Raw genomic sequence first — 25,910 nt, 5'->3', positions numbered from 1 at the left:
AGCCGGCCTGACACCCTTCCTGGGCGGCGCAGGGCCTGTGACGCCTGCCCGTGGCCGCCTGGGAGATCAGACGCCCGGAGGTTTTCCGTAGACTGCCTGGGAGGCACACGTGTATTTTTCTAGTCTGCAACTTACGGACTTAAAAAAACAAAACATAACAAAACCGTGCCATACGTTTTGCTCCCGCATGGCCAAAGCTAATTCCCGAGGGGCCGGAGGGTAGAGTTAGAACAGTGGGGAGGGCGCTTGTCTCGCTAGCGGCTGACCCGGTCTTGATCCCGGACACCCCATACGATCCTCAGGGGTGATCCCCGAGTTCAGGGCGAGGAGGGAGCAGAAAGTATGGCACTGGCTTTGGTTTTTTTTTTTTTTTTTTAAAGCCCTGCCAGGTGTGGCCCAAAGACCAAAACTACAGTCAGCAAATAAATAAAGTCACTTCTCCGTCACGCTCTCACCTCAGGAAGTCGATGCCTTTGTTGTTGTTTTCAAGGTTACGAATTCAGCCTTCGAGCCCGCCGCCCACCCACCCCAGCAACCACCTCTTCCGGCAGCCCAGTAACAGCCCTCCCCCCATGAGTGGGGCCCTGATCCCCCCTCACGGTGAGTGGGGGACCCCGACGAACCCGGGATGCCGCACAGCAAAGGGAGTCTTAGTCTGGGGTGCACCGGGAAGACAGACTGGTGTTGACAGCGGGCGCCAGCCCTGGGCCCACCGCCCTCGGAGCACCCCCACCCGCTGTGCAGAGTCACGGAGATGCCGCAGGCATGAAGTGATGCTGGCCAAGACCGGCGCTTACGATCACAGCGACCCCCGGAGGCCCGACCAGATGTCAAGTACCCCAGACCCTACCTCCGTGTGCCCCAGTCCTCGGGGCTACAGTGGCGGTGCCCTGACACTGGCCCGCCCTCCAGGGGCCCACCCAGCTACAGCCTCTCGCGGGGCCGCGTGGGCCTCTGGGTCCTGCCTGCTCCCATGTCGGGGCCCCAGGTCAGTGACTCGCGAGAAAGGCGGGCGGCAGAGCCCAGACATGCTGGCCGGCGCCTGCATTTGCGTCCGCCAAGCCCCTCCCTCGTCCTCCGGCAGCTGCTCCAGGAATAATCCGGCGTCTCACCGGCCCAGGGGGTCGGCACAGAATTGGGGCCCTGGCTGGTCCCCCCAGCTGCCTCTCGGGAGCACTGTCCCCCCCCCGGCCTCCCGTCTGTGCATCCTTGTGCGTCTTCCCCGGGGCCCGGGTCACGCTGAACTGCTCTCTCTCTGCAGGCGCGGCCCCCTCGCAGTTCCCAGGCCTCTCGGCCCGCAGCCCCCTCTACCAGCAGCCCGACACCGGCTCCCCTCCCCCGGCCGTGGCTCTCACCTGCCTGGGCCTGCAGCAGCCCGCCCCGCCGCAGCAGGTGACCATCCAGGTCCAGGAGCCCGTGGACACGCTCAGCAGCATGCCGGGCAGCGGGGCGGGCCCTGCCGGGCGGGGCCTGTCCATCAACCCCGGGGCCAGCCAGATGCCAGGGCCGCACCGGACCAGCCTGATGGCCTCCTTCAGCTACGGCCACCGGCCCTTGTCCAAGCAGCTGAGCGCCGACAGCGCGGAGACCCACAGGTGAGCAGGTGGCCAGACGCCCCCTAGCAGAAGGGGGCGGGGAGGGGGTGCGTCTCCGAGGCCTGGGCCCGTCTCTCTGGTTGGAAGAGTAGGTGGTGGGCTTGGGGCATCTGAGACCCCCTTCCCTGCTCCCCAGCCAGCTTAGTTGGGAAGATCGGGGCCCCCGGGGCATCAGGCCCTGCCACCCAGCCACAGCTAGCTCTGCTCTGCTCACAGCCCCTACAGCCCCCCGGGCATTTGTGCACAAGGGAGGGAGCAGACGGCAGCGCTGGAGCCGGCGTCGGCCTCTGCCCAGCTCTGCCAGGAGGGAGTCGCGGGGGTGGGCACAGGCGGGGGTACCGGCTCTCACCCCCTCTCGCGTCCGCAGCTTGAACGGGAGTCGGTTCTCCCCGGCCAGCTACGACCAGGCACACCTCCACCCCCACCTGTTTCCGGACCAGCCCCGGGCCTCCCCCGGCAGCTACAGCCCGTCGGCGGGCGCGGGGCTCCCCCCGCTGGAGCAGCTCCCCGCCTTCCCGCCCGGCACCCCCCAGCCGCTCTACGCGGCGTCGGCGCTGCAGCAGGCCCTGCTGTCCCCCACGCCGCCCGACTGCAGCCGGCACCCGCAGGTGCCCCACATCCTGCAGGGACTGCTCTCGCCCCGGCACTCGCTCACCGGCCACTCGGACATCCGGCTGCCGCCCGCGGAGTTCGCGCAGCTGCTGAAGCAGCGGCGGCAGCAGCAGGAGCACCAGGAGCTGCTCCGGCACTTGAACCAGGGGGACGCCGGGAGGCAGACTGTGGCCGAGCGCCAGGCCCTGTCCTACCAGAACGCTGACTCGTACCCCCGGCCCCATGCCCACCACGCCCCCCACGCCCACCACGCCCACAGCAGCCCCCAGCACCTGCTCCAGATCCGGCCGCAGGACTGCCTCTCCCAGGAGACCCCGCCGCCCGCGCCCCGCGGCTTCGCGCCCGCGCTCCTGCCCTCCGAGAGCATGGAGGAGGAGTGCTTCTGCCAGGGCGCCCGGGACGCCTTCCCCGACGCCAAGCCGCCCGGCGCGCTGCCCAAGGGCGGCCACGACAGCCCCCTGCTCTTGAGTACAGGCGGGCCTGGGGACCCCGAGTCCCTGCTGGGAACTGTGAGTCACGCGCAGGAACTGGGGATCCACCCTTTCCGGCACCAGCCCGCCGCGGCCTTCAGTAGGAATAAGGTGTCCAGCCGAGGTAAGAGCCACGCCCTCGCCCCCGGCCCGGCCACGCTCCTGCAGTGAGCTCGCTCGCCCGCCTCCGCCGAGTGCGCTCGGGGTCTCTGAAAGGCAGCGGAACACCCCCAGAAGGCCCGTAGGACCTCCCAAGCGAGGGCGTAGGAAGCGTGGGGTGGCGTACCAAGGGTCTGTTTCCGAAATAAAAGATAGCGATGGAAAACCCACGCTTAGCACAGTCAGCGGGCCAGGTGATTCTCTCACGCTCTCGCCACGGCGGCTTCCCCGCCCATCCCGTCCTGACCGTCACCCCGGGCTGACGCTGACCTCTGCGGTAGAGAACCGTCACCTGCTCTGGGGGCGTAGGGCCTAGCTGGGGAGCACCAGCCCGGAGCCCAACCTGCTCCTTCTTCCTGCTCCTGCCTTCCTCTCTTGATGCCCGCAGCCTTGCCACAGCCAGTCTAGACATGTGTGCCGGGGTCCAAGCACACATGCGTGTGTCTCTGTGTACATCTCGTGTATATGTGTGTTGGGGGGGAGATAGGGGTGCTTGATAACCCATGCGTGTGAGTTATTTTTCACTCTGCTCCCCTCACTGGTCACAGCCTCATTGGGGGTCCCCTGTCATTTTGTGTCACTGGGCGATCATCACTGATGTCATCGTGGTCGCCCTGAAGAGAAGGGTGGCCGCCACTGAGTTCTACTCAGAAACCGTCTTGTAGCACTCTCCCTAGACAGCACCTGGACCAATACCCCGTCATCACCAGTCACGAAATGGGAATTGGTGTGTGGAACAGTGACCCAGAGCGTTGCCCCGTCTCCCCATCCCCCAGCCCCCTCACCGCCTGCCCTGTTCCTTGCAGTAAGGCCCCCGAGCTCGGCTCCCTGGGGGGCGTGGCAGGTGACCGACGCCTGGTGCTGGGGGGACGCTGGGTGGTTGTAGGTTTCCGGCAGGCCAGCCTCGAGAGACAGAGCCTCAGAGGGCGGGGGCTAAGGTGCCCCGGCCCACCCTAGATGGACGAAGGGAGGCTGCTCACGGCAGAGCCAGGATCAGGACGGAAGTGGCAGCTGACTTGTGTGTTTTGGGTTTTATGTCACACCCAGCGGTGCTCAGGGATGGAACCCGGGCCCGCCCAGTCAGAGCAAGTACCCCGCCTGCTGTGGCCGAGTCCTGCTGCCTCTCAGGCCCGGCCACCAAAAGGCCTTTGCGAGAACTTTCCAGAATGGCTCAGCGGGGTGGGCGCTTCCGGTCGCCAGTAGTGATCTCGCCAAGGCGGCCTGCTGTGGGTGTGGAGCTACACCTGGACTTTCCTCTTGGGGGGCGCCATGCCACCCCTAGATGCCGTCTTACATCCCTCACGCCAGCAGGGCCGGGCAGACGGACCCCTCATTGTCAGAGAGCGGCCCCCAGCCCGGAACAGTTGCTTCCAGAACTCCCTCCCGGGCCGCTTCTGCATGTGGAGGCCTGGCCAGGGCCCTGGACGTCAGGGAAGGCCCTGACGCATCCCTGGAGCAAGGCTGAGTGTGGCTGTACGGGGGGCTCCGAGGAGGAAGAGGAGCAGCCTGAGAGAGGATGGGGGGACTTGTCGCGGAGTGGGGGGTGGGGAGAGGGTGGGAAAAGGCATGGCCAGAGGAAGCCAAAGCAGAGTCTTCTCCGACCCAGAGAATGATCTAGAAGCAGCTACAGTGCCCGAGCACAGCCGCATCCCCGGGTCAGACCCACCTTTGAGGCAGCTCCTCTGCTGAGACCCCACATGCGGGTTGGGGGCGTCGCCTCCAGATGCTTCTCTGGGCGAGCTCCCTCCCACTTCTCCCTGCCCCCTCACCAGAAGCCGACCCGACTACCCCCACACGCATCCGCTCCACTCCCCCGCCCTGCCGTCAGCCCCCCTCGGCTCAGCCACAGTCCAGGCCCTCCCGGGCTCCATGCTGTTCCCCGTCGCCCGTTTTGTGATCCGGGAGCCACATACACTGTTAGCCCTGGCCCCCACTGTCTGGCGTCTCTGTGGGAACGTAGGCGCTAGAGCAGAGAGACGCAGCCACAGAGACGCGCATGGCCCGGGGAAGCCCCCGGCAGCCCCCGAGCTCAGGCCTCTCTGCAGCGGGAAGACTGTCCCCATGGGCCTCCCCTCAAACCATGTGGCCCCGTAGATGGGACGTGGGGTCCCCAAGGAGAAGCCGTGGCACCCATGGGTGCCGCCTGCCCGTGTGTGTCAGGGCCCCGGCTTGGCGGAAGCAGGCTCTGAGGTCACGGTTCTGTTTTTGAGGCGCTGGCTAGCCTGTTTCCCCCGGGCCAGAACGCCCCCAGTGCGTTGGTGGTACAGTGGTGAGCTTAGCTGCCTTCCAGAAAGTTCCCAGAGAGTCTGGGCAAGGGTGGGCTTTATGCTGCGCCCCCAACCGTGCGGGCAGATGCAGACACACCCCTGCCCCGGTGCATCTCCGGACAGGGAGGCATGAACACCTGTGCCTGCTCCAGCCAGAGCCTGTCCAGCGTCGTGTCTGAAGTGACAAGTACGCCCGGACGGCCCCGCGGGTGCCTTGTAGCAGCCCAGCTCGGCCGTCTCAGACTCGAGTGAGCAGGGAAGGCTGGTGCCCCCCCCCCAGAGTGAAAGGGTGTGCCTGTCCGGCCACACGGGGAGCCCACCGCTTCCCCGTGTCACCAGGGCGTCCCTGCCTGCCCCCCGCAGAGGGAGGAGGGAGCCTGGCATGCTCCCGGCAGCGCGACACGCGCAGGGTTTTCTTGCAAGTCAGTTCCACGGCGGAGCCAGTGTGCACAGCAACATGAGCACCTGGGACTCCCGAGAGGCCCCCAGCCTCCTCCCCGCGCCCTGGCGGCCCACAGGGAAGGGGCCGGGAGGGCAGGCCGAGCGCGCCCCTCCAGGCCCCCCCTCGCCTTCTCCCGGGCCGGTAAATGAGTAAGGACGGTCAACATTGCAGGTCAACACTTGCGCAAGGCCGTGCGCGTCCCGCGGAGGTGGGCAGCCACATTGTGTCTGTTTGTGTACCCCTGTTCCCTCGCTCCCACTCTGCCGCGGTCAATACCGGGAAGCCGCCCCCGCCGGCCTCTGTCCCCACTATTCCTGTGGCCTTGCGTGTCGTGGGCTGGGCAGTCCCTGCAGCTGCGGGATTGACGCAAGGAACGCCAGAGGCCTGGGCGCTCGCTTCCCGGCCCCGGGTCAGCCGGGTCCTCACACCCACGCTCCCCCGGCCGCCAGTGTCCCGGAACTGGCGTGATGTCCCGCACGAGTCTGGTGCCCCCAGGCCTCACCAGGCGTGAGCCCTGAGCACGGCCTGAGTTGACCCCAGACCCGAAACCAGCAACCCGAGAACAAAAACAAAACAAAAGCGTGTCCCGAAGGGCCTTTGGACCCGGGGTCAGTCCTGCTGGAAACCCCGATGGCTCCGTCCCTCCCGGTTTGTTAGAAACTCGCATTATCGGGAACAGCTTTCATTTTTCAAGTAGAGAAACTGAGGCTAGGAAAGATTTCACCCTATTATTTGGAGTCTGCTGCAGATTCTCAGATTTCCTCATTCCCCGCCTCCCTACTCCTCTTCTACTTTCCTTCTCTCCTCCCTTCTTCCCTCCCTCCCTCCCTCCCACCCTCCCTCCTCCTTCCTTCCTTCCTTCCTTCCTTCCTTCCTTCCTTCCTTCCTTCCTTCCTTCCTTCCTTCCTTCCTTCCTTCCTTCTTTCCTTCCTTCCTTCCTTCCTTCCTTCTTTCCCCCCCTCACCTTCTTTCCTTCCCACCTGCCTTCCTTCCACTTGCCTACTCCCCTTCTTTCCTCCCCTCCTTTCCTTTCTCCTCCCCTCGTCCCTGCCTCTTGCATCCCGCTGCCCCTGCTGCAGGCCCTCTGAGCATGGGTTCCGGGCCAAGACAGGCCCTCCTTTGGCTCGGCCACGTTCCCAGCACCCCTCCCACTGCCGCACTGCTTTCCCCTCGGGTTCGAGAGTCTCCCTTGCTTGAGTCCACTGTCACTCCGGTCCTGGAGGTCGTGATCTTTGTTCCGGTCGGTCTCCTGGCCTCGGGGTGATAGTGCCAGGGTGGCGATGGTTGTCCACACCAGTTCCAGCCCTGGCTCCACCTGGGGTCACTCCGGCAGCCCCTGAGCACTGCTGGGTGTGGGTGTGACTCCCTCCCCCCCCCCCCCCCCCCATAAGCAAGACAAAATTCTCAAATCCACTTTCTGGCTGGAGAAAGAGCACCGGAAGGAAGGCACTTGCCTTGCATGCGACCAACCCTGGTTCAGACCCCGGTGTGGCGTATGGTCCCCTGAGCACCGACAGGTGTGACCCCTAAGTGCAGAGCCAGGACCGGCCCCTGGGCACTTCTGGGTGCAACCTCCCTCAGGGGGGAAAAAAAAAAGTCTCCTTATTTGCTTTTGCCAACGAGCTCAGCATGCGCAAACCGGAGAATGTCTGTCTCCTGGCTGGGGCCGGGTTCTGGCACTCAGCACAGACCACCCCTGTCCCCACCCCCTCTGGAGCCTGGCAGCCCGGAGCTCGGGTCGGGGGCCACGCTAGGCCTGGGACTCAGGCAGGCTGCAGGTCCTGGGGTGCCTTGAGGTCTGCTGGCAGCGGCCCTGAGGGTGGACGAGGGGCAGCATCTGGGTGACCTTCCCAAGGGCCGTGCCAGGGGAGGGGAGGGCTGTGGGGAGGCCAGAGGCTTGGAAGAAGAAATGAATTGAAACCAACTTGCAGGAAAGAGGGCTGGGGAGGTGGCATAGAAGTTAGGCCACAGGCCTTTCACGCAGCTGACCCGCTGCCTGCCTTCCCCGGCACCCCCGGGGGTGACCCTACTGGCCCCGACACCACATTGCCCCAGGAGCCACATCCTCACTGTCCGCCTTCTCCCACTGGCCTCAGCAAGAACCATGGGAGTGACCCCTGGCCCCCTGAGCACTGCATGGGAGGGTCCCCCCGGCGTTAGTTGAGGGAGGGAGTGTCTGCGTCACACCCCAGCCCCGCACTGAGGCTTCGGGGGTTTGGGTAGAAAGGCACGGGCACGCTTCCAGGGGGTGTCCCCAGGCCGTGGGGCTGCAGCGTGAAAGGAAGAAAGGCCTTAGACGGGACACTGTGTGTCTTCAAGGGGGCCGGGGGGTGACTGGTGAGACCCCCAAAGGAACTGCACTCAGCGACCCAGGAGTCGAAGCATCCCGACAAAATCAGCTACCCAAAGTGGCCGCTCGGAACCCAGACCCGGGCTGCCCCTTCGAGCCTGCAGCACCCGCTTCCTGTCAGCCGCTTGCTTCCGGCCCAGGGTCCTGGGGCAGCCCGAGGCCGCCTGTCTGCTCACTGAACGTGGGCAGGGGGTTCTTGCCTCTGCCTTCTCTGGAAGAGGGACGCGCCTGCCTGTTTCCTCTGGAACATTCCAGCTCCCGTCCATCCCTGGCCCACCTCAGCCCCTGAGCTGGCGCCACCTGGCTCTCACAAGAGACCGTTCGGACAGGCCCGAAGCCCTTTCTCTGTATCCAGACGGGTGTAACGGGTGCGCCTGGCATCGGGCTGTGTGTCCCTATTACACCACTTTCTGAAAACTTGATCTCACCAAGGAGTAGCTCGCCAGGAAATAAGCCACAGCTGCGAAGGAGTTGAAACTCAGAGACCTGCCCTAGCAAAACACGTGTGGATGCTGGAGGCCAGGGCCCCGTCTTTGTGGCAAACGCGCCGTTATTGGGCACCATCCCCTGCCCCACGGCCCAGGCCCCGTGGAACAGCTACCAGCAAGGCGCTGTCACTTAGGGGTGACCGTCCTTGGTCAAGAGGAGACTCCCTCTCTCCCCACGCCCAGTTCAGAGGGCTGCTGACGGGATAGGAATCCATGTTCAGGGGCGGGGGGGCACATCTGGGGGGTTTGGCATTGTGCCGTGCTTCAGCCCTTTGAGCCATCACCCCGCCCGAATTGAGAGGCTATTTTGTTCTTTTGTTGTTTTTTTTGTTTTGTTTTGTTTTTTTTTTGGGGTCACACCTGGCAATGCACAAGGGTTACTCCTGGCTTTGCACTAAGGAATCACCCCTGGCGGCGCTCAGGGGACCATATGAGTGTGATGCTGGGAATCAACCCGGGTCGGCCGCGTGTAAGGCAAATGCCCTACCCGCTGTGCTATCGCTCCAGCCCTGGCTTCTTTGTTCTTTATGTTTATTGTGATACTGCGAATCAGACCCAGTTCTCAGGCATGCGAGACCTGTGTGCTGCTCCTGGGCCATACCCCAGCCCTCTAAGCCCGAATTAGGGCACCCATGGGTGTCAGGCAGGGGCAGTCTCAGACACAGGCGTAGACTGATCTGCAGTCCTGCCGCTGAGACGGAACTTTGAGGCATAATGGTATCATCTGAACACAATCCAACATGGGCTGACGGCATCGTCGGGGCCTCTACAGCCTCCTGACGTCTGAACTGAGATAAGCTGCTTCCCCCTGAGAGGGGAGGTTCCTGACGTAGCGACACGGGAGGTGGTCGAAAGGCGGACCTCAGCGGGCCGGGGTCCCCCGCCCCCAGAGCTGAGGGTGGCAGGGCGGGGGCGCGAGTACAGGAAGTCCAGGTTGGAAGGGAGGCTGGCGGCTGCAGAATGAGAAAGCTGGTTTGGGGCCGCTCCCAGCAGTGCTCCGGGCTCACTCGTCATCACTCCTGGGCTGGGCTCGAGCCCTCACCCGGGTCTGCCACGTGCGGGGCAAAACCTGCCCTGCGTGGCTGTCTCCCCACCCCCTACGGGTAAATGTGGCAGGTCACGGTGGCCGAGGCTGGATGCTCGAGCTGTCAGGCTCCGTGGAAGCAGCGAGATTGGGAAGTGAGGGTCCCGCAGGCCCAACTTTCCCAGGTTGAGTTTTGTGACTGTTTGGGGGGCCACGCTCAGGACCTGCTCCTGCCTCTGTGCTCAGGGGACCATATAGGGAGCCGGGGTTCGAACCTGGCCGGTGGCATGCAAGACAGATGCCCTCCCTGATGTCACTGTGATCCCAGCCAGGTCAAATCTTTAGGCGTCAAGGCGATGGTGGGACCCCCGAGTAAGGAGTGGCGGGGTCCCTAAGAGCTCCTGCCAATTAGGGAACTCGGGCTGCGGAGGAAGTGCGGGTCCAGGGCTTTGCCCGTCGGCGGCATTAGCTCCACAGAGGAGAGCTGGCATGCTGATGGGCAGCGGAAACGGGCATGCCAGCCATGCCAGCCGTGCTTCAGTCCGCAGAGGAGCTTGTGGGAGGGAGGGGCAGAGGGGTGACGGGCGGGGAAGGGGGTGCCCGGAAGCTCCTCCCTGGTGCCTCGGCACGGCCCCCCAGCCTGCAGCTCAGCAAAGGCATGTGCCACTGGGGGCCCGGGGGCGGGGTGCGTGTGGGGGTGGGGCCTGACCCTTCCGCTCTCCCCAGAGTCCATCCTGGGGGACTGCATGGAGAGAAGGGGCCCCGGCCAGGCCATGGAGTTGCGGGAGCCTGACGGGCCGGGCTACCCGCCCCTCGGCAGCACCAGCGAGCCCCCGCGGCCCCGCGCGCTGCAGAGACACCACACCATCCAGAGCAGCGACGATGCCTACGTGAGTCCACCCCTGACCGACCAGCACCCCGCCCTCCTGCGAGCCCCCGCCCTGCGCCACGACCCCCCCAGCCCCAGGGCCTGCGGTTAAGTTTGTCCCCAGTCGGGACTCGGGTCTCGGCCCTCGGCCTCGAGACGTGGCGCCCCCGAACCCTGGGGCGAGGGCGCCCAGCTCTGCGAGGCTGGATTCCCGGGGAGGGTGGCTCTGCCATCCTGCCCCGGGGGCACGGCCTCACCCCCCACCCCCCACCCCCGTGTACCCCGCAGGTGCAGCTGGAGACGCTGTCGGGAATGAGCCTCGTGGCGGGCAAGGCGCTGAGCTCGGCCCGCATGGCCGACGCCGTCCTCAGCCAGTCCTCGCTCATGGGCAGCCAGCAGTTCCAGGACGGGGGCGCTGCAGGTGAGGGCGCCCGCCCGCCCGGGGCTGCTCCCCGCCGAGAGGCAAGGGCGCACCTGGGCGCCGCCGCCCCACGAGCTCTCCCCTCATGGGCACAGCACAGGCGCCTGGGGGGGTGGGGGAGGCAGGCCCGCCCAGGCACAGAGCAAGAGCCCCCACAGGCCCCCGGCAGAGTATGGCAGGCGCACGCGGGGCTGGGCACCCCTGCCCTGCACAGAAGGAGGCTCCATCCCCGGCCCGGCCCTCCTCCCTGGGGAGCCCTGCTTCGAGTCCTCCTGCAGCCAGGAGGGGGGGTCCCAGCTCGGTGGGGGGTGAGGGGGTGGGGCGGGGAGCAAAGGGAATTGGGGCTCTAGGAGAAGGAGGAGCCTGGCATGGGCCCCGCCTGGGCTTCTCCTTCCCCCCTTACCCACCTGCCCCTCCCCTCCCATCTCCATCTTCCCTGCTGCAGAATGCGGGGACCCCCCCGGAGGCCCCGAGCTCCCCGACCTGCCCGAGGGCAGCCAGCACCTGAACCCCTGCTACCCCTCCACGTGCCTCAGCGGCATCCTGCTTAGCTACAAGCACCCCGAGGTCTCCTTCAGCATGGAGCAGGCCGGCGTGTGACAGGGTGAGTGACTCGCGCCTCCCGGCTCCGCCCTCGCCACCGCCGGGCCTGCGGGAAGATGTTTCCGGAAGCCAGGCTGGCCCTTGGCTGCCCTGCGGGGGCCGGACACACACACAGCCCGAGAACAGGCGCTGCCCCGCACAGAGGCAGACGGTCAGCAAACTCCCGAGGACCAGGGCCGCGGTGCAGGCCGGCAGGAGAAGGGTGGGACCCAGCCAGAGAAACACACGCAGTCCCTGTCTGTCCCGTCTGTCTGTCTGTCTGTTGGCGGCAGCATGTTCCAGCCAGGCATGACAGGGCCCGGCCCTCCACACCGTGAGCAGCTGGGGTCTGTGGACCCTTAACCCGGCCCTCCGCATTCGAGCCTCAGTGGGACAAATTGCTGAAGCACCGGCGGTGGTGCCGGAGTGATAATCCAGCGGGCAGGACACTAGCCTTGCGAGGGCCAACCAGTTGGTCCCTGGCATCCCCCACCCCGAGCACCGCCAACAGGGGTCCCTGAGTGCAGAGCCAAGAGTAACCCCTGAGCATCTCCGGGCATGGCCTGAGCACCGAAAATAAATAAATAACGATTTTTGTTTTTCTTTTCAGGTCACACCCGGCGATGCACAGGGGTTACTCCTGGCAGTGCTCAGGGGACCATATGGGATGCCGGGGATTGAACCCGGGTCGGCTGCATGCAAGGCAAACGCCCTCCCCGCTGTACTGTTGCTCTAGCCCCAAATAAAGAATTTTTTAAAGAGATGGAGTGACCCCACTGCTTTAAAGGGAAAAAACATCCAAGGGCCTGGAGAGATAGTGCAGCAGGCAAGGCACTTGCCTCACATACCTCCGACCGGGGTTCAAGCCCCGGTGTCCCATAGCGTCCCCTGAGCACCGCCAGGGCTGATGTCTGAGCACCGGGCCAGGAGTAAGCCCTGGGCACCGCTGGGTGTGACCCAAACCCAAAAAGAAAGGAAAAATAAGGAGAAGGAAGAAGCGGCAGGAAAAGCTGAGTGTCCGTGTCCGTCCGCTCTGTTGCAGGTGTGTCCGGCCGGCCGGGGACCGGGACACTGGCTGGAGACAGACCCACAGTATCTCGCCACCTCGCGCCAAACCGCCGCGTGTTTCTCTCCACCCGCGAGCCCCCGGCCCCGCCCTCACCTCTGGCTCCTCGTGCGCTGTTCTTTGGGGTGCTGCGGTGGGGGGGGGGGGGTTTGCCATGTCCACCTCCATGACCGCCTCGCCCGGGAAGTCAGCAGCTGGTCCACGGGGACCCCTCCCGTGGGCGCCGTGTGGCGGGTGGCTGGGGGCCTGGGGCTCTCGGGTCGGGGTATGCGCTCCTGGAGGGTTCCCTTCTCCCCTTCCCCTTCTTGAAACGGCAGAGGGGATCGTGAGCGGCCAGCACCCGGGGGCCAGAGGCACCCCTGGCCCCCATGAGCCCACCGGCCGTGCCGCCCACCCATCCCTCCTCCCGGGCCAGAGACTGAGGGCTGCGCGGGCGGGAGGGAGGGTGGCGTTGGTGAGAGTAAACCCAGACCAGCCCGAGCCTAGAGCCTGGGGGTCCCTGACTGCTCAACAGCTCAGCGGCCCAGCTGAGGTCCCAGGAGAACCAGCCCCGGCCACCGTGACAGGAACTCGGGTCCCTCCCAAACCATCCTGCTGCTTCTCCCTGCCCCCCAACGTGGCTCTTCTCATCCTCTGATACTCCAGAATTGTGTCCCCACGTACCTCGAGGGGGGGGGGGCGGGCCCCAGCGCCGGTGTCTCTGCCTCCGTTTCCTCTTCTGCCTCTTGGCCACCCCGGGCAAGAACAGGGATCCACCCAGCCTCTTCCTCCTCCCCGGACCTCCTCAGACACCCACCCCCCATTTTAATTCATCATATACGAATTATTTTGGGTAAAATGTTGCTAGGATTGTTCTTCTCATGAAATAAAAGCGAAAGGAATTTTTGTTGGACAGAGCCATGGTTCATCGGCGCATTCGCAGTGGGGCGTCTCGCCCGCGCCTCTCACTCCAAGGGTTTTTATTTAGACGTCGTAACTGTGCCCAGTTCTCGCTTGTGCCGGTAACAAACAGGCCTCATGGCCCCTCTGCCCCCCGCCGACCCAGTGCGTTTGTGGCACGAACTTCCCTTCCCGTCACCGTTAGAAACCAAAGTCTTCTCTGCGGGGCGGGGGGTGGTGGCAGGACTGGATTCTCTCCCTCGGAGCTTCCAAAGAGGAACGATGGGAAAAGTTCAGGTGGGGACCTTTTCCCAGGGAGAGGAGAGCAGAGGTCCCCCGCCCCTCCTGGTCCCTAGTTGTGAATTTGCACAGAGGAAGGGGGACCCCGTGTGACCTCCCCCCCCAGGCAGCTCGGGCCCGAGCCCCAGATTCCTGAGTGGATTCCTGCCGTGCAAGAGCCTTTCTCGGGATCCGGCCCAGCTTCCCAGGGTCCCCAACTCCCTCCCACTTGGGGGACCCCCAAGAGCTCAGCTGGAGGAGGCTATCAAGGAAACCCCGACCACAACTGTCGACTTCTCTGGGCGCCTGCTGACCCCGAGCCCCCCCCACCCCCGAATGCCCCCCCTACCCCACCGCGCACCACCTGTCCCGTTGACGTGGTACTGGACTTCCAGAAGCGTCCGTCACCCTCACCTCAGCGACACCCCGGCGCAAGCCAGTGAGCCTCCAAACCGTGCCATCCTGCGAGCCAGTTTTGAGAAGTCATTGCTTTGTATTGTAGAACCAATATGCGCAGTATATGTTGAATGTACATGAATATACTTTCCTATTTCTGTTCTTTGAAAATGTCAGAAGTATTTTTTTTTCCCTTTCTCATCTATGTTGAACTGAAAAAGGATTAAAAAAAGCAAAACAGTCAGATCCACGTTGCCATCAGACGTTGAGTCTTTGCGGACAGTCACATGAGGTAGACGGGGCGGCGGGGGGCTGTGGGCAGAAGGCCACGGCTGCCTCCTCACGTGGCCCCAGGCCCTGAGCCCGTCTCGCCAGCAGCCGGGACCAGCCCCCTCTGCTCGCAGGATCCAGCACCCAGCGTGTACCCCCCACGCACCCAGACGCCCTGCGTGCCCTGACGCCCACACGTATCCCCACGTGCCACGCGGCACCCGGCATGCTTCCTGCCCCTCAGGAGGGCTCCTGCGTGTTGGCTGAGGCCCATTTGTTTTGCGTTTTAATTATCCTTCTTGGGGCCGGAGCAGTAGCACAGTAGTGTTCGCCTTGCATGCAGCCGATCTGGGTTCGATCTCCGGAACAGTCCCCTGAGCCACCCCGGGCAAGAAGTAAGCCCTGAGCACCACTGGGTATGACCCAAAAGGGGAAAAAAATGATTATCCTTCTCAGAGTTTCTCAACCAGAGGCCCTCGGTTTCCCCCTTTGAGGTTCCCAAAATATTCCAAGGGGTCACAGGTGGAAAATGGCATAAATATGGTAGTGGTGGGGGGAAGGAGGCACAGGAGGAAAGCAAGCTTGGAATGATGTGGGGCCATGGTCAGAAACACAGGGGGGGTGGCGTGCTGGCCAGCGTCTGTCTGGCCTCTGCAGTCACTGCCCCCCCCCCCCCCCCGCATACACACACTGTCTTTGAACAAGCACCTTCTCCAGAGGGTCTTCTTATTTTATTTCTGGGTCACACATGGCAATGCTCAGAGGTTACTCCTGGCTCTGTGCTCAGGAATTACTCCTGGTGGGGCTCAGGGAACCATACGGGGTGCCGGGGATCGAACCCAGTTCAGCCACGTGCAAGGCAAGTGCCTTATTCGCTGTAGTGTTGCTCCGGCCGCTCCAGGGGGGTCTCCCTGAGGCAGCCCAAGCGTCGGTGCTGGCCGGGCAGCCCCGGGTGCCACCTACGTGCCTGGACTGAGCTTTCGCCAGAGGCACCGTTCCCTGCTGAGGTCAGCTAGCACGTCTGCCTGGCAGGGGCGAGCTTCGAGGAAACGGGTGAGTGCAGGGACGGGGGGGCTCTGCAGGCTGCCTGTCCTGCCCGCCCCGGCCCGGTCCAGCTATAGGATGCTGAACTCGGAAGGCGGGCGCGCCTCCCCAGGAGCCAGACTCCCACCTACGGGAGCGGGGGCCCCGGGGTCAAGCCCAGTGCCTCCTGATGGAGCCTCCTGCTCGCTCCCTGCACTGTGTCTGCAGGACGCAGTCACCCCTGATCAGACACAAGCGGTGCCTTGTGGAGGGCAGGAGCTTCCGGTCACGGCCGGGCAGGAAAGAGGCATCTCCCTTCTTGTCGCTACAAGTCCCCCCCACGTTGCAGCCCGTGGACTCAACCGCAGTTCCGTGTCCAAGCATGGCCAGGACACAGACCTGGGCCTGCGGCCCCAGGAACCCTTCCTGGAGTGTGCCCGTGCCGTGCTTTGAGCAAATATCTGTGGAGCGTCTGTCAGGTGACGGGGGACAGAGTCCTGCAGAGGAAGTGACCTGCTAGCACAGCGCTGGACATACATTGTGAAATGAACCGCGGGTCTCTGGGCAGCCAGGCCCTCGGGCCTCGAGCTGCGCGTCCGGGCAGTGCTAGCTCGGAGGCCTCCTTCCAGGGACCCATTTCCGGGATGAGAATGAAGGGCCCAGGAGCCATGAGGGTGGCCTTGAAGCCACGGAATAGTGAATCCAGTCCACGGCCCTCGGTGTAGACGCGCTCTGTGTGTGGGCGTGTGTGTGGGCAGATGTGGGTTCCCCTTGGCCCCCATCCGGAAAGGTCTACTCTGTCTCCCCCGTATGGTAACGGCATCTCAGGTCACTGAAGTCAAGGTTCTCTTATTATTATTTTTTTCTTTTTGGGTCACACCTGGCGATGCACAGGGGTTACTCCTGGCTCTGCACTCAGGAATTACTCCTGGCGGTGCTCAGGGGACCATATGGGATGCTGGGATTTGAACCCGGGTCGACCGCGTGCAAGGCAAACGCCCTACCCGCTGCAGGCTCAGAGGTTACTCCTCACTCTGTGCTCAGGGATCCCTCCTGGCAGAGCAGAGGGGACCATAGGGCATGCCAGGGGTCAAACCCAGGTTGGTCACTGGCAAGGCAAGGCAAGCACACTGCCTGCCGGGCTATCACTCCGGTCCCAGCTCTTGCAATGAAACTCAGCCGACCCTCCAGTGGGGAAGGGTGCAGGAAGGGTCCTTCCCGCGGGCTGAGATGCAGGCAGCACCTCCCGGGCCCGTCCGTGCCTAGACATCCCCACCGGAAGCGAACAGGTGTGACCTCCCATTGAACAGGTGACAATGGGGGGAGGATTCTGTAGAACTTGCCCAGGGCCAGGCGAGCCACTCCGCTCGCCCAGGGGATTCCAGGGTGCTGGGGAGTTTCCGGGGTCAATGGTGCTGGTACACATCTGCCCCGGAGCCAAGTCCAGAGACCGCAACTTCAAGGCCAGCCCGCCCAGGAGACCAGCGGCCGTGGGCGAGATGCCCCCTCACCACCAGCCCCACTGACCGTGGCAGCCAGGGCGGAAGCAGTCGCTGACCTCCACGTCCTCAGCCTGGACGTCCTGGGGCGCTCGAGGCTCGAGCTCCACCTTCTCCTAGATTTGGCGAGTGTGGGGCTAAATGAAATGAAAGCCCGAGTCTCCCACCTGCCCAGCTCCAGGCCTGTCTACCCCTCACCCCCGGCCCCGCACGGCCCCTCAAGGCCTCGTTTCCGTTCTCACCTCCGGGAGGCCCACTCGCAGAGCCCGCGGACACGCAGGCGTCCAGGACAGCCACCACGTCTTTGGTTCCACAGCCACGGTGCCCTTCGTGGCGTTAAATAATCAGCTTTCGTGTAAAACACTTGGTTCCCACCCGAAGAGCTGGTAGACGGCGGTGGGTGGTGTTTTTAGACGGCAGTACTGGAAATTGGCAAGGCCCCGTTGGGGCTCTCGAATTGGGTCTGAGATGCAGCCTCTGCAACTGCGGGGTTGGGAAGCCACCAGCGGCCCTTGAACGTCAAGCCTGGGGACCAGGAATGGGGAGGGTTTGCAGAGGTTGGGGGGCATTGTGGGAGGGTCCTGGGAGGGGCCCCGGGTGCAAACTGACTGCCTGGAATGCAGAGGGCAGGCTGCAGGGAGGAAGCCCCTCCAGCAGGAAAGGGCAGCGGCCTCTCGCTCTTCCTCCCCTCCAAAGCCCCCGCCAGGCACCGTGGACAGTGGCAGGTGCCACCGTCAAGCGGAACAAGAAGGCCGGGCCCAGGACAGCCGCCCCGGCCTGGCCCCGCGAGCTTGCACCACCCCTCCGCCCCCGCCTCAACCCTTGACCCTGGCCCCGCGGGCCAGGCACCTTCCTGTTTGCCCACTCTGTTTGCCCGGCCAGCCGGGGACAGTGCTGATCCTTGAACTCAAGTGCCACATGGCCAGGACCAGTGAGCTGCGCTGAGGCCTGGGCCGGCCCTGTGGCCTCCCAGCCCGCCCCCCGTCTGCAGACATAAATAGGCCCCCCGGGAGCGGGGGCTCACTCAGAGACCCGAGACGCTGAGCACTGCAGGTAAGAGCTGCTCTGGCCAGGAGCCTGTGCGAGCCCGGCTCCAGAGGGCGCGGGGAGCTGGGGGGGGGGGCTCCAGGGTGGGGGGAACTCTGGAGCCCAGGCCACTCAGCCCAACCCCTTGCCATCCAGGTCACCGCGTCCCTTCAGAATGAAGGCTGTAGTGCTGACCTTAGCTGTGCTCTTCCTCACGGGTAGGTGACCCCCCAACCAGAGCTCCCCAGAGTGTGTGTATGTGGGGGGGGGGTCAGGGCTTCTCCCTAAGTCCGGGGCGGGGGGGGGGGCCGCTGGCCTGAGCTGCTCTGCCCGTCCCTGCCCCCAGGGAGCCAGGCACGCCATCTCCTGCAGCACGATGACGCCCAGAGCTATTGGGACCGCATCCGGGACCTGGCGGGGGTCTATGCCGAGTCCCTCAAGGACACCAGCAGAGACCAGGTGGCCCAGCTAGAGGCATCCGGCTTGGCCAAGCAGCTCAAGTAAGAGGCGTCTGGGCTGTCTCGGGTGGGGACTGCTGGCTGAAGTGGGGGCAGAGGGGTGCGGGCAGGGTGGCTGGCCCTCATCTGCTCTTCGATACCCCCAGAAGACCTGGATGGAGAAACCACAATGCCCCCCTCACCCACCCCCACTCAGCACCTCCATCTCCAGGGACAGGGACGACTGTCTTCCAAGAGGAGATGGGGACAGTAGCACAGGGAGAGACAGGCTTTAAAGCCCCCCCTTCCTCCCTGCTCCATGGGCCAGAGCCATAGCACAGCGGGGAGGGTGTTTGCTTTGCGTGCGGCCAACCCGGGTTCAGGTTCAATCCCCGGCATCCCACGTGGTCCTCAGCCTGCCAGGAATGATGCCCGAGTCAGAGCCAGGAGTAACCCAAAACAGAAATCAAATAAAGGCCCCGCTCTGGGTTCCGGCAAGACACCCAACCCAGCGCACTCTCTCCCCCATCCCCTGGCACCGGGGAACCAACCCCAGGGGAGGAACAAAACCCACACACAGGCAGTGGGTCCTTACAGCCCAGACAGCGGGCGGGCGGGCGGCCGGGGATGACCCCAGCGTGCCCGTCTCTCCCTGGCCAGCCTGAAGCTCCTGGACAACTTCGACACCATGAGCAGCAGCCTGGGCAAGCTGCAGGAGCAGGTGAGCCCCGTGGCCCAGGAGCTGCTGGCCACCCTGGAGAAGGAGACGGCGGGCCTGCGGGCGACGGTGAACAAGGACCTGGACCTGGTGAAGGAGAAGGTGCAGCCGTACCTGGACCGGTTCCAGAAGAAGGTGCAGGAGGAGGTGGAGGTGTACCGCCAGAAGGTGGCGCCGCTGAACGGCGAGCTGCGGGAGGGCATGCGCCAGCAGCTGGTGGAGTGGCAGGCCAAGCTGGTGCCCCTGGGCGAGGAGCTGCGGGACCACCTGCGCAAGCAGGTGGAGGCGCTGCGCCTGGAGCTGGCGCCCTACAGCGACGACGTGCGCCGGGCCGTGGTGCAGCGCATGGAGGCCCTCAAGGACAGCGGCAGCGTCCTGGCGGACTACCACAGCAAGGCCAGCGAGCAGCTGAGCGCACTGCGCGACAGGACCAAGCCCGCGCTGGACGACCTCGTGCTGGGCCTCCTGCCCGTGTGGGAGAACATCAAGTCCAGCGCCGGGGTCGCCTGGGACCAGGTCCACCAGCAGCTCGAGAGCCAGTGAGCGCCTGGGGCACGGCCCCCGTCCGAGAATAAAGATTTCCAAAGAGGGACGCGGCTTCTTCTTTGGGGGGCCCAGGAGGGGAGGGGGTTCCTGCTGCGCGACGTCGGGCTGGTCCGCTAGTCAGTGCCTCGTCCACGGGGGCCTCTCAGGGACCTGAGTGCTCCACAGCCGGTGGCTCCTGCCCTGCCCCGCCCTGCCCCGCCCTGCCCTGCGAGAGGGGCAGAGGCGTAGAGCCCCATGCCAGAGCTGGGGATGGGGCGGCCGGCAGCAGTGGCCCTGCCCAGTACTGCACCCTGCTCAGGGACGGCGTTGGTATTGCTGGGAGAAATGGGGTCTGCGTGGGGCCAGAGGAGCCAGGTCAAGGCTCTCGCCTTGCTCGCGGCCAACCCCAGCACCCAGTACGGTTCCCCGTGCACGGCTAGGAGAGACCCTGAGCACCACTGCTGTGAACCAAGACCACGGGGCAGAGGACAAACGTCTCTCTCAGCCACTCAGCGGTGAGGGCTGCGCCCCCCAACCACGGGGTCCCTCTTTCTGCCAGTTCACACACCCCGCCCTTGCCTGGGACAGGGTGGAGACTGCCACCACATGCAAGTAATTCGCACATTTTTACTTCCAAAGTTTGGCACAGAGCCAAACCAGCAGCCTTCAGCAGACCCCGGTGGGGGGTGGGGGGGTGCCCCGGGGCCTGGGATGGGGTGGGAAGGCTGGAATTTGGACAAGTTCAGTAAGGTGAGAGTAGGCCTGAGTAGACCCATCTGCACCTTCTCTCCCAGGCATTCATGATGACCAAGAGGCAGCAGTATGGCTGAGGATGCACACACACATGTATGCACACATGTGCATGCACATGCATGCACATGTACACACGCATGCAGGACATGCACACATGCACGCACACAGGTGCACATGCATGCCCATGCACACATGCACAATGTGCATGCTCTCACACATGCACATGCACACACATATGTGTGCACATGCATGCACACACATGCACATATGCATACACACATGCACATGTGCACACACACAGGCAGCCTCACGTGCATGTCTGAGCACAGCTCAGCCACTTCCCACTCCGCACTGGGCCGAGGGGACAGGCTGCCCGTGCCTCCTCCATCCCCGCCGTCTGCAGTGGAGAGAACAGGGCCTTTTCCATTCCAAACTCCCCTCCGAGCTACACCAGAGGACAAGCCCAGACTAAACTGAGGACATTTTCTGGGCGTGGGTCCGGGAAGCCGCAGGGGCTGGGGGCATCCCAGGGAGAAGGATGAGGTGACCCCTGGATCCGGTGCCACCAGCACCCCTCTCTGCCTCTGAGCTCCTGGCATCTGTGCCCAACTCCCGCTCTGTGTGTGCTGAGCAGGGTTCAGGCCGCTGAGCTGGGGCCCCTGGCCGGCCCTGCCCTTGGCTGAGCCCCCTTTGGAATCAGAAGGCTGGCGGGGGCGGGGGGGGCTCTCAGGACTCAGATTGGGCATCTGGATGCACATTCATGGTTCTCAGGCTACTGACCCTCCCCCAGTTCTCATCCTGGTCCCAAGGAGACCAGCGGCTCAGCTCAGGCCGACTGGCCGGCCAGCCAACCCTTGGCGACCACGTGCCAGGTAAGGCACAGGCTGAGGTCAGTGATGGAGGCTTGTTCACTGTCTCTTACACCACCCGCTCCCCCATCCTGACCTGCCTCCCCGGGGTGTGCTGGGAGGGTCCCAGGCCCAGTTCCATCAGTTCAGTCCCCAGGCCCAAGGCTGACAAGTCAGGCCTGGAGTGCTCGGTCACGTCACGGAGCACTGGAGCATCAGTCACTGAAATTTCCAGCCTCGTCTTGGGATTCCGCATCCAGAGCTGGTGGCGAGTGGGCAGCGTGCCTGCCCCTGACGTCTGGGGCTCAGCCGGATACTTCTCGCGAGCAGGACCGGGGCAGGGCCTGGACCCGGGTCTAGACCCCCCCCACAACGCAGCCTCCCCCCATTCTCACACCGACACAGTCACAGCACACTGGGAACCCCCACAGGGCGGCTTCTTGTCTGGCTTTATTGGGAGGAGAGCAGGTCGGGGTGTGGGCAGGGCTGGGGGGCCCTGGAGGATGGCTCAGGCCCCCTCGGAGGGCAGCGTGGCTTCGGGCTCCGGGGTGGAGCCCCAGAACCCACTCAACTTGCCCGTGAGTGTGCTCCAGTAGCCGTGCAGAGAGCTCAGGCCGCCCGACATCCAGCCCCTGGGGGAGCAACCGAGGGCGGAGGGTGAGAGTACATCTGGGCAAGCCGCCCACCCACAGCCCCCCAGGGACCCCTGAGGGGCCACGACAGGCGGAGGTGGGGGAAGGGGCCCCAGCACATGTCCAGCCCAGGTTGCGGTGGGCCCCCACGTCTAGACAGGCAGGAGAAGAGGGAGTGGGGAGGTGTGCGCTGTGTTCGAGGGGACTGACCCCCTCCCCTGCCCCTGGGCCTGGTGGCTCTGCAGGGGTGCTGGAGGGAGGGAGGCAGGGGAACCACCAGCCCCGGCTGAGTCCGGCCTGGACCCCACTCCTCACCGCTTCTGAGGACCGAGGCGGTGTGCAGACGCCTCTGGCCCGGAAAGGCCAGCCCAGGGCGGGGGAGGGGCGGCCCGGAGGGACACCCCCAACGGGAGCATGGAGGGGAAGGGTGCCCCGTCCCGAGGGACAGCCCCAGACTGGCTCCCAGGAGCTGTGGCCTGGGCGGAGCCCGCCCCCCCCCCTCGCCCCTCCTCTCCTCTGCCAGCGCTGCAGGGAGCGGGCAGTACCTGGCCTGCTGAGCCAGCTGGGAGTCCTGTGCGCTGGTCAGCGCGTGGTGGATGTAGCCCAGCAGGGACGTGTCGTCATCCTCCTGTGCCCCTGGGGTGAAGCGAGCAGGGCTGAGGGTGAGGAGCCCCGGCAGGGCCACACGGCCCCCGAGACACCTCCCAGTGGCCCCCAGCCCAAGTCCCTATAGCTACTTACAGGCACAGGCCAGAAGGGCCAGTAGGGATGCGAGGAGAAGGACCCAGGGCCGCATGGTACCTCCGTTCCTGCAGCGACACGGCCCGTGAGTGGGACCCCGTGGCCCCCAGCCCCCTGCCCCGCTGAGGAATTTAGGAGCAAGGAAGACCAGACCGGGGAGGAGTAAGGCTGTGGTCACAGGGCCCCCCAGGCCCAGAGGCAGGGAGGAGAGGATGGGGTAGTCCCCTAGAGCGACTGTCTTCAGTTGCCCTGCCATGCTGTGTGGCTCTGGGGGAACATCGACCCCTCTCTGGGCCTCAGGTTATGCTCTGGGGTAGAACCAGGGCGTCTCAGGCCTCCTCCAGCTCTGGACACACAGAACAAAGGAGTATACAGACCTCAAGCACCTTCTAGCTCCAGCTCAGAGACCCCCTCTCTGGGCTCAGGGCAGTGACCTCCGCTCTGTGGGCCTCAGTTTCCCCCAGTGTGAATCTGAGGTGGGGGCCACCCAGCCTTAGGGCTGCCCTGGCTTTAGCAAGTGCTTCTCCAGGTTTGGCTGCTGGGGGGGGGGGGGGCGTGGACCCACTCCGGTGCCCCCTTTCCCGCCCTCCTCTCCCCCTGCCCTCCCTTCCCCACCGGGCATTACCTGGAGCAGCTCAGATGAACTGGTAGGCAGAGAGAGGGCTCGGGCCTGTTTTATATTGTCCTCCAGGCAGCGGGCACCGAGGCCCGTGAGCCGGGCAAAGGTCGCCCGCTGATAGGCCTAGGCCAGGGCCAGAAGGCCAGAGGCAGCCGGGCCCGAGGGAGAGTTGGGGAGTGCTGTGGGTGCCCACTGCCGTCGCTGTGGCCCAGCACTCAGGGATGGGGACCCCAGGGAGAGGCCGGGGGATGGGGCAGGGACTTAGGGGGCTCAAGACCCACCTCGGCCTTTACACGTGGTCCTCAAAACCACCCTACCACCAGGCCCCCCCAAAAGTCTCCAATTGGGAGATGCCGGGGCGCCCTCAGACTTGAGAACAGCGCAGCGGGTTGGAAGGGGGAGTTCGGAGAGAAGCCCCAGAACACCCCGGGCAGAGGCTTGTACAAGTAGGGCTCACACCCACACACACGCGCGCACATATGCACGCACATAAACACATATGCACACACATGCACGCACACATGTACACACATGTGCACACATATGCCCACATGCACGCGTACATGCACATGCACGCACATGTGCACACATGCACATACGTTTATGCACAGACACATACATGTATGCACACACAAATGCACATACACACGCACACACACACGCGCACGTACACATACTCCCCCAGTACCTCCATGGTTGGACTTTATTCCCTCCCGTACCTCCATGGTTGGACTTTATTCCCGCCCGCTGGTTACCCTGCAGCCTGTCAGCTGCGCCCAGGGCAAGGGTTGGTGGGAGAAGGACAAAGGCCTCTGTGAGCCCCAGGCTCTCGTCCCCTCCCCCACCCTGCTCACCTCTGGACTCGTGGCGGTTACACCCCAGCAGCCTCGGGCTTCAGGCCTGGGCAGCAGCAGAAGGAAAGAGGTGCGGGCGAGTCCCGCAAGCTGGGGAGAGACGGCAGGACCCTCTGTGCAGTGCTCGCTACTGGGGAGAGGCCTGGGCCCTTCGGGTGTCGGCGGGTCCTCTGGCCGGTGCTGGATGCCACCGCGGCCCGGCCGGATCGAGGGTGGGGTGGGGTGGGGGCTTTGTATTCTGGGTGCGAAGACTTCAGCGTCAGAGAAGCCTCCACTTGGGGCCCAGACTGGGCACAGGGACGCCTCCCTCCTGGTCTGCAGAAGCAGCCCCCGCACGCGCGGTGTAGCCCCCAGCACAGAAACCTTGGTCTCGGCGAAGCCCCTGACATTACCTCCTCTGCCTGGGCCCTCTTGGGAGCTGGCTCTCTCCCCTGTCTGTGGGGCTGGACACGATGCGTATGAATGAGCGGGGGGCGGGGGGGTGGGCAAGGAGGAGGCGGGCCAAGCACTGGCTCAAGAGCCCCCGTCCCCAGACAGCAGTCTCGCGGGGAGCAGCCTCACGCGCAGAAACCGCAGTGTGAACCCTGAGGCCCGACAAAGTGGCTCGGTCCATGTTCTGAATTCTTCATCTAGAGCAGAGACTTGGGGTTCTTCCCCTCATGGGTCGTTCCTTTGGCTGCGACTTGGCTTTCTGTGACCAGCAGATTCCTGGGACATGGGTATCGAGAAGTCCATTTTATCTGCTAGGGAGAGGTTGGCCACACTTGTGATGCTCGGGGGTTGCTCCCATGTCTGTGCTCGGGGATCTCTCGGAGATCCCTCTTGGGGGTGCTCAGGGGCCATGGAGTGCTGGGGATTGAACCAGTATCGGCCACAAAAAAAGGCAAGCGCCTTGTCCCCTGTACTATCTCTCTGGCCCACTAACCCCATTACAGTGGTGAGTGACTTAAGACGTCAAAGGGTGGAGGCCAGGTGCTCTGAGCTCCTGGTGATAAAGCTGGTGCCCGACGGCTCAAGGACAGTCCCTGGAGGAAGTAGCAGTCACTCCCACCTTAGTGTAAATCCGTTTCATTTGGGGCTGGAGAAATAGTACAGTGGGCAAGGCATTTGCCTTGCACGCAGCATATCCTATTGAATCCCTCTAACCCCAGCTGGCCCCTGAGCCTGCCAGGAGTGATCCCTGAGCACAGAGTCAGGAGTCAACCCCAAGCACGGAGTCAGGAGTCAGACCTGAGCACCACCACCACCTGTGTGCCCTCCCAAGCCAATAACAAAATCAGTTTCAAATCCCAAATTTTTAATTTTTTGTTTTTAAGTGAAGTAAGGGGCTGGAGCGATAGCACAGCGGGTAGGGCATTTGCCTTGCACACGGCCAGCCTGGGTTCAATTCCTACATCCCTCTCAGAGAGCCCAGCAAGCTACTGAGAGTATCCTGCCCGCACGGCAGAGCCTGGCAAGATACCCGTGGCGTATTCAATACGCCAGAAACAGTCACAACAAGTCTCACAATGGAGACGTTACTGGTGCCCGCTCGAGCAAATCAATGAACGGGACGACAGTGCTACAGTGCTACAGGGCTAAGTGCAGTAAGCGAGTTTTTATGAAATGAAACTTATTTAGAAAGACGGAGGAAAGAGAGAACGAGAGAAGTATGTGTTGGATCCCCGGTAGCCTGCATGGTCCCCTGAGCACGGCCAGAGCCAGGAGTAACCCCTGGGCGTCACCAGGTGTGGCCCCCACCCCACACAAAAATGAGTGAGTCACATGGTGTCCAATTCAATGAATAAACAAGTGAGCTGCTCCCTCCCCCCACCCCCTGCCGGTGCTCTGGGGTGCAGCCAGCCGCCCCTTGGCTCTGCCAAGTTTCTGTGTCCTGTGTCCATGCAGTACCCCCTGAGCCTGGGTGGCAGGTCCCTGCGGAGCACAGATGGGGACAGGGGAAGGGACTTACTCGGTCACCCCCTGCCTGCCTATGAGTCTGGGACTGGCCCCTGGTTCGGGCATCCCTAGCACCATCTCCCGCCTGAAGCCCACCCAGGGAGGAGGCCAGTGGCACCGCGGTGGCCG

General features: G+C 64.2%; 3 protein-coding genes across 5 annotated transcripts in view; 2 read left to right on the top strand and 1 right to left on the bottom strand.

Moving 5' to 3' along the window:
• The window catches only part of SIK3 (SIK family kinase 3), a 181,200-nt gene extending 167,056 nt beyond the window's left edge, over positions 1 to 14,144 (top strand). For 2 of the 3 annotated variants that reach the window (XM_055129789.1, XM_055129788.1), the window contains 7 exons: positions 491 to 600; positions 1,262 to 1,595; positions 1,963 to 2,801; positions 10,134 to 10,297; positions 10,564 to 10,696; positions 11,142 to 11,300; positions 12,321 to 14,144. In XM_055129789.1, coding sequence (XP_054985764.1) covers positions 491 to 600; positions 1,262 to 1,595; positions 1,963 to 2,801; positions 10,134 to 10,297; positions 10,564 to 10,696; positions 11,142 to 11,296 — 1,735 coding nt within the window. In that variant the 3' untranslated portion in view covers positions 11,297 to 11,300; positions 12,321 to 14,144. Of the gene's footprint in view, positions 1 to 490; positions 601 to 1,261; positions 1,596 to 1,962; positions 2,802 to 10,133; positions 10,298 to 10,563; positions 10,697 to 11,141; positions 11,301 to 11,888; positions 12,042 to 12,320 lie in introns of those variants that run through there. The other variant, XM_055129787.1, reaches the window with a different exon arrangement.
• A 3,477-nt stretch (positions 14,145 to 17,621) lies between these two features.
• APOA1 (apolipoprotein A1) lies at positions 17,622 to 19,461 on the top strand. Its single transcript, XM_004605063.2, has 4 exons — positions 17,622 to 17,743; positions 17,873 to 17,934; positions 18,063 to 18,216; positions 18,814 to 19,461. Exons 2-4 carry the CDS (start codon positions 17,892 to 17,894, stop codon positions 19,412 to 19,414), a joined length of 798 nt encoding a protein of 265 aa, XP_004605120.1. The 5' UTR covers positions 17,622 to 17,743; positions 17,873 to 17,891; the 3' UTR covers positions 19,415 to 19,461.
• A 1,974-nt stretch (positions 19,462 to 21,435) lies between these two features.
• Positions 21,436 to 23,029, bottom strand: APOC3 (apolipoprotein C3). Its single transcript, XM_055133783.1, has 4 exons — positions 22,996 to 23,029; positions 22,371 to 22,438; positions 22,175 to 22,265; positions 21,436 to 21,629 (listed from the first exon to the last, which is right to left on the bottom strand). Exons 2-4 carry the CDS (start codon positions 22,423 to 22,425, stop codon positions 21,506 to 21,508), a joined length of 270 nt encoding a protein of 89 aa, XP_054989758.1. The 5' UTR covers positions 22,426 to 22,438; positions 22,996 to 23,029; the 3' UTR covers positions 21,436 to 21,505.
• Positions 23,030 to 25,910: the final 2,881 nt, after the last annotated feature.

This window comes from Sorex araneus, chromosome 3 (genome assembly GCF_027595985.1).
Source record: "Sorex araneus isolate mSorAra2 chromosome 3, mSorAra2.pri, whole genome shotgun sequence".
In the NCBI taxonomy this organism is placed as follows: domain Eukaryota; kingdom Metazoa; phylum Chordata; class Mammalia; order Eulipotyphla; family Soricidae; genus Sorex; species Sorex araneus.
This window is presented reverse-complemented; position numbering and strand designations above follow the sequence as displayed.

Bases quoted from the DNA above. Each gene is read 5' to 3' on its own strand.
- APOA1 (XM_004605063.2), top strand. From the start codon at position 17,892: ATGAAGGCTGTAGTGCTGACCTTAGCTGTGCTCTTCCTCACGG. The intron at 17,935-18,062 runs GTAGGTGACCCC...CCCTGCCCCCAG, and splicing joins AGCTGTGCTCTTCCTCACGG to GGAGCCAGGCACGCCATCTC. The intron at 18,217-18,813 runs GTAAGAGGCGTC...CTCCCTGGCCAG, and splicing joins GGCTTGGCCAAGCAGCTCAA to CCTGAAGCTCCTGGACAACT.
- APOC3 (XM_055133783.1), bottom strand. From the start codon at position 22,425: ATGCGGCCCTGGGTCCTTCTCCTCGCATCCCTACTGGCCCTTCTGGCC. The intron at 22,266-22,370 runs GTAAGTAGCTAT...GCTTCACCCCAG, and splicing joins GGCCCTTCTGGCCTGTGCCT to GGGCACAGGAGGATGACGAC. The intron at 21,630-22,174 runs GTACTGCCCGCT...TTGCTCCCCCAG, and splicing joins CAGCTGGCTCAGCAGGCCAG to GGGCTGGATGTCGGGCGGCC.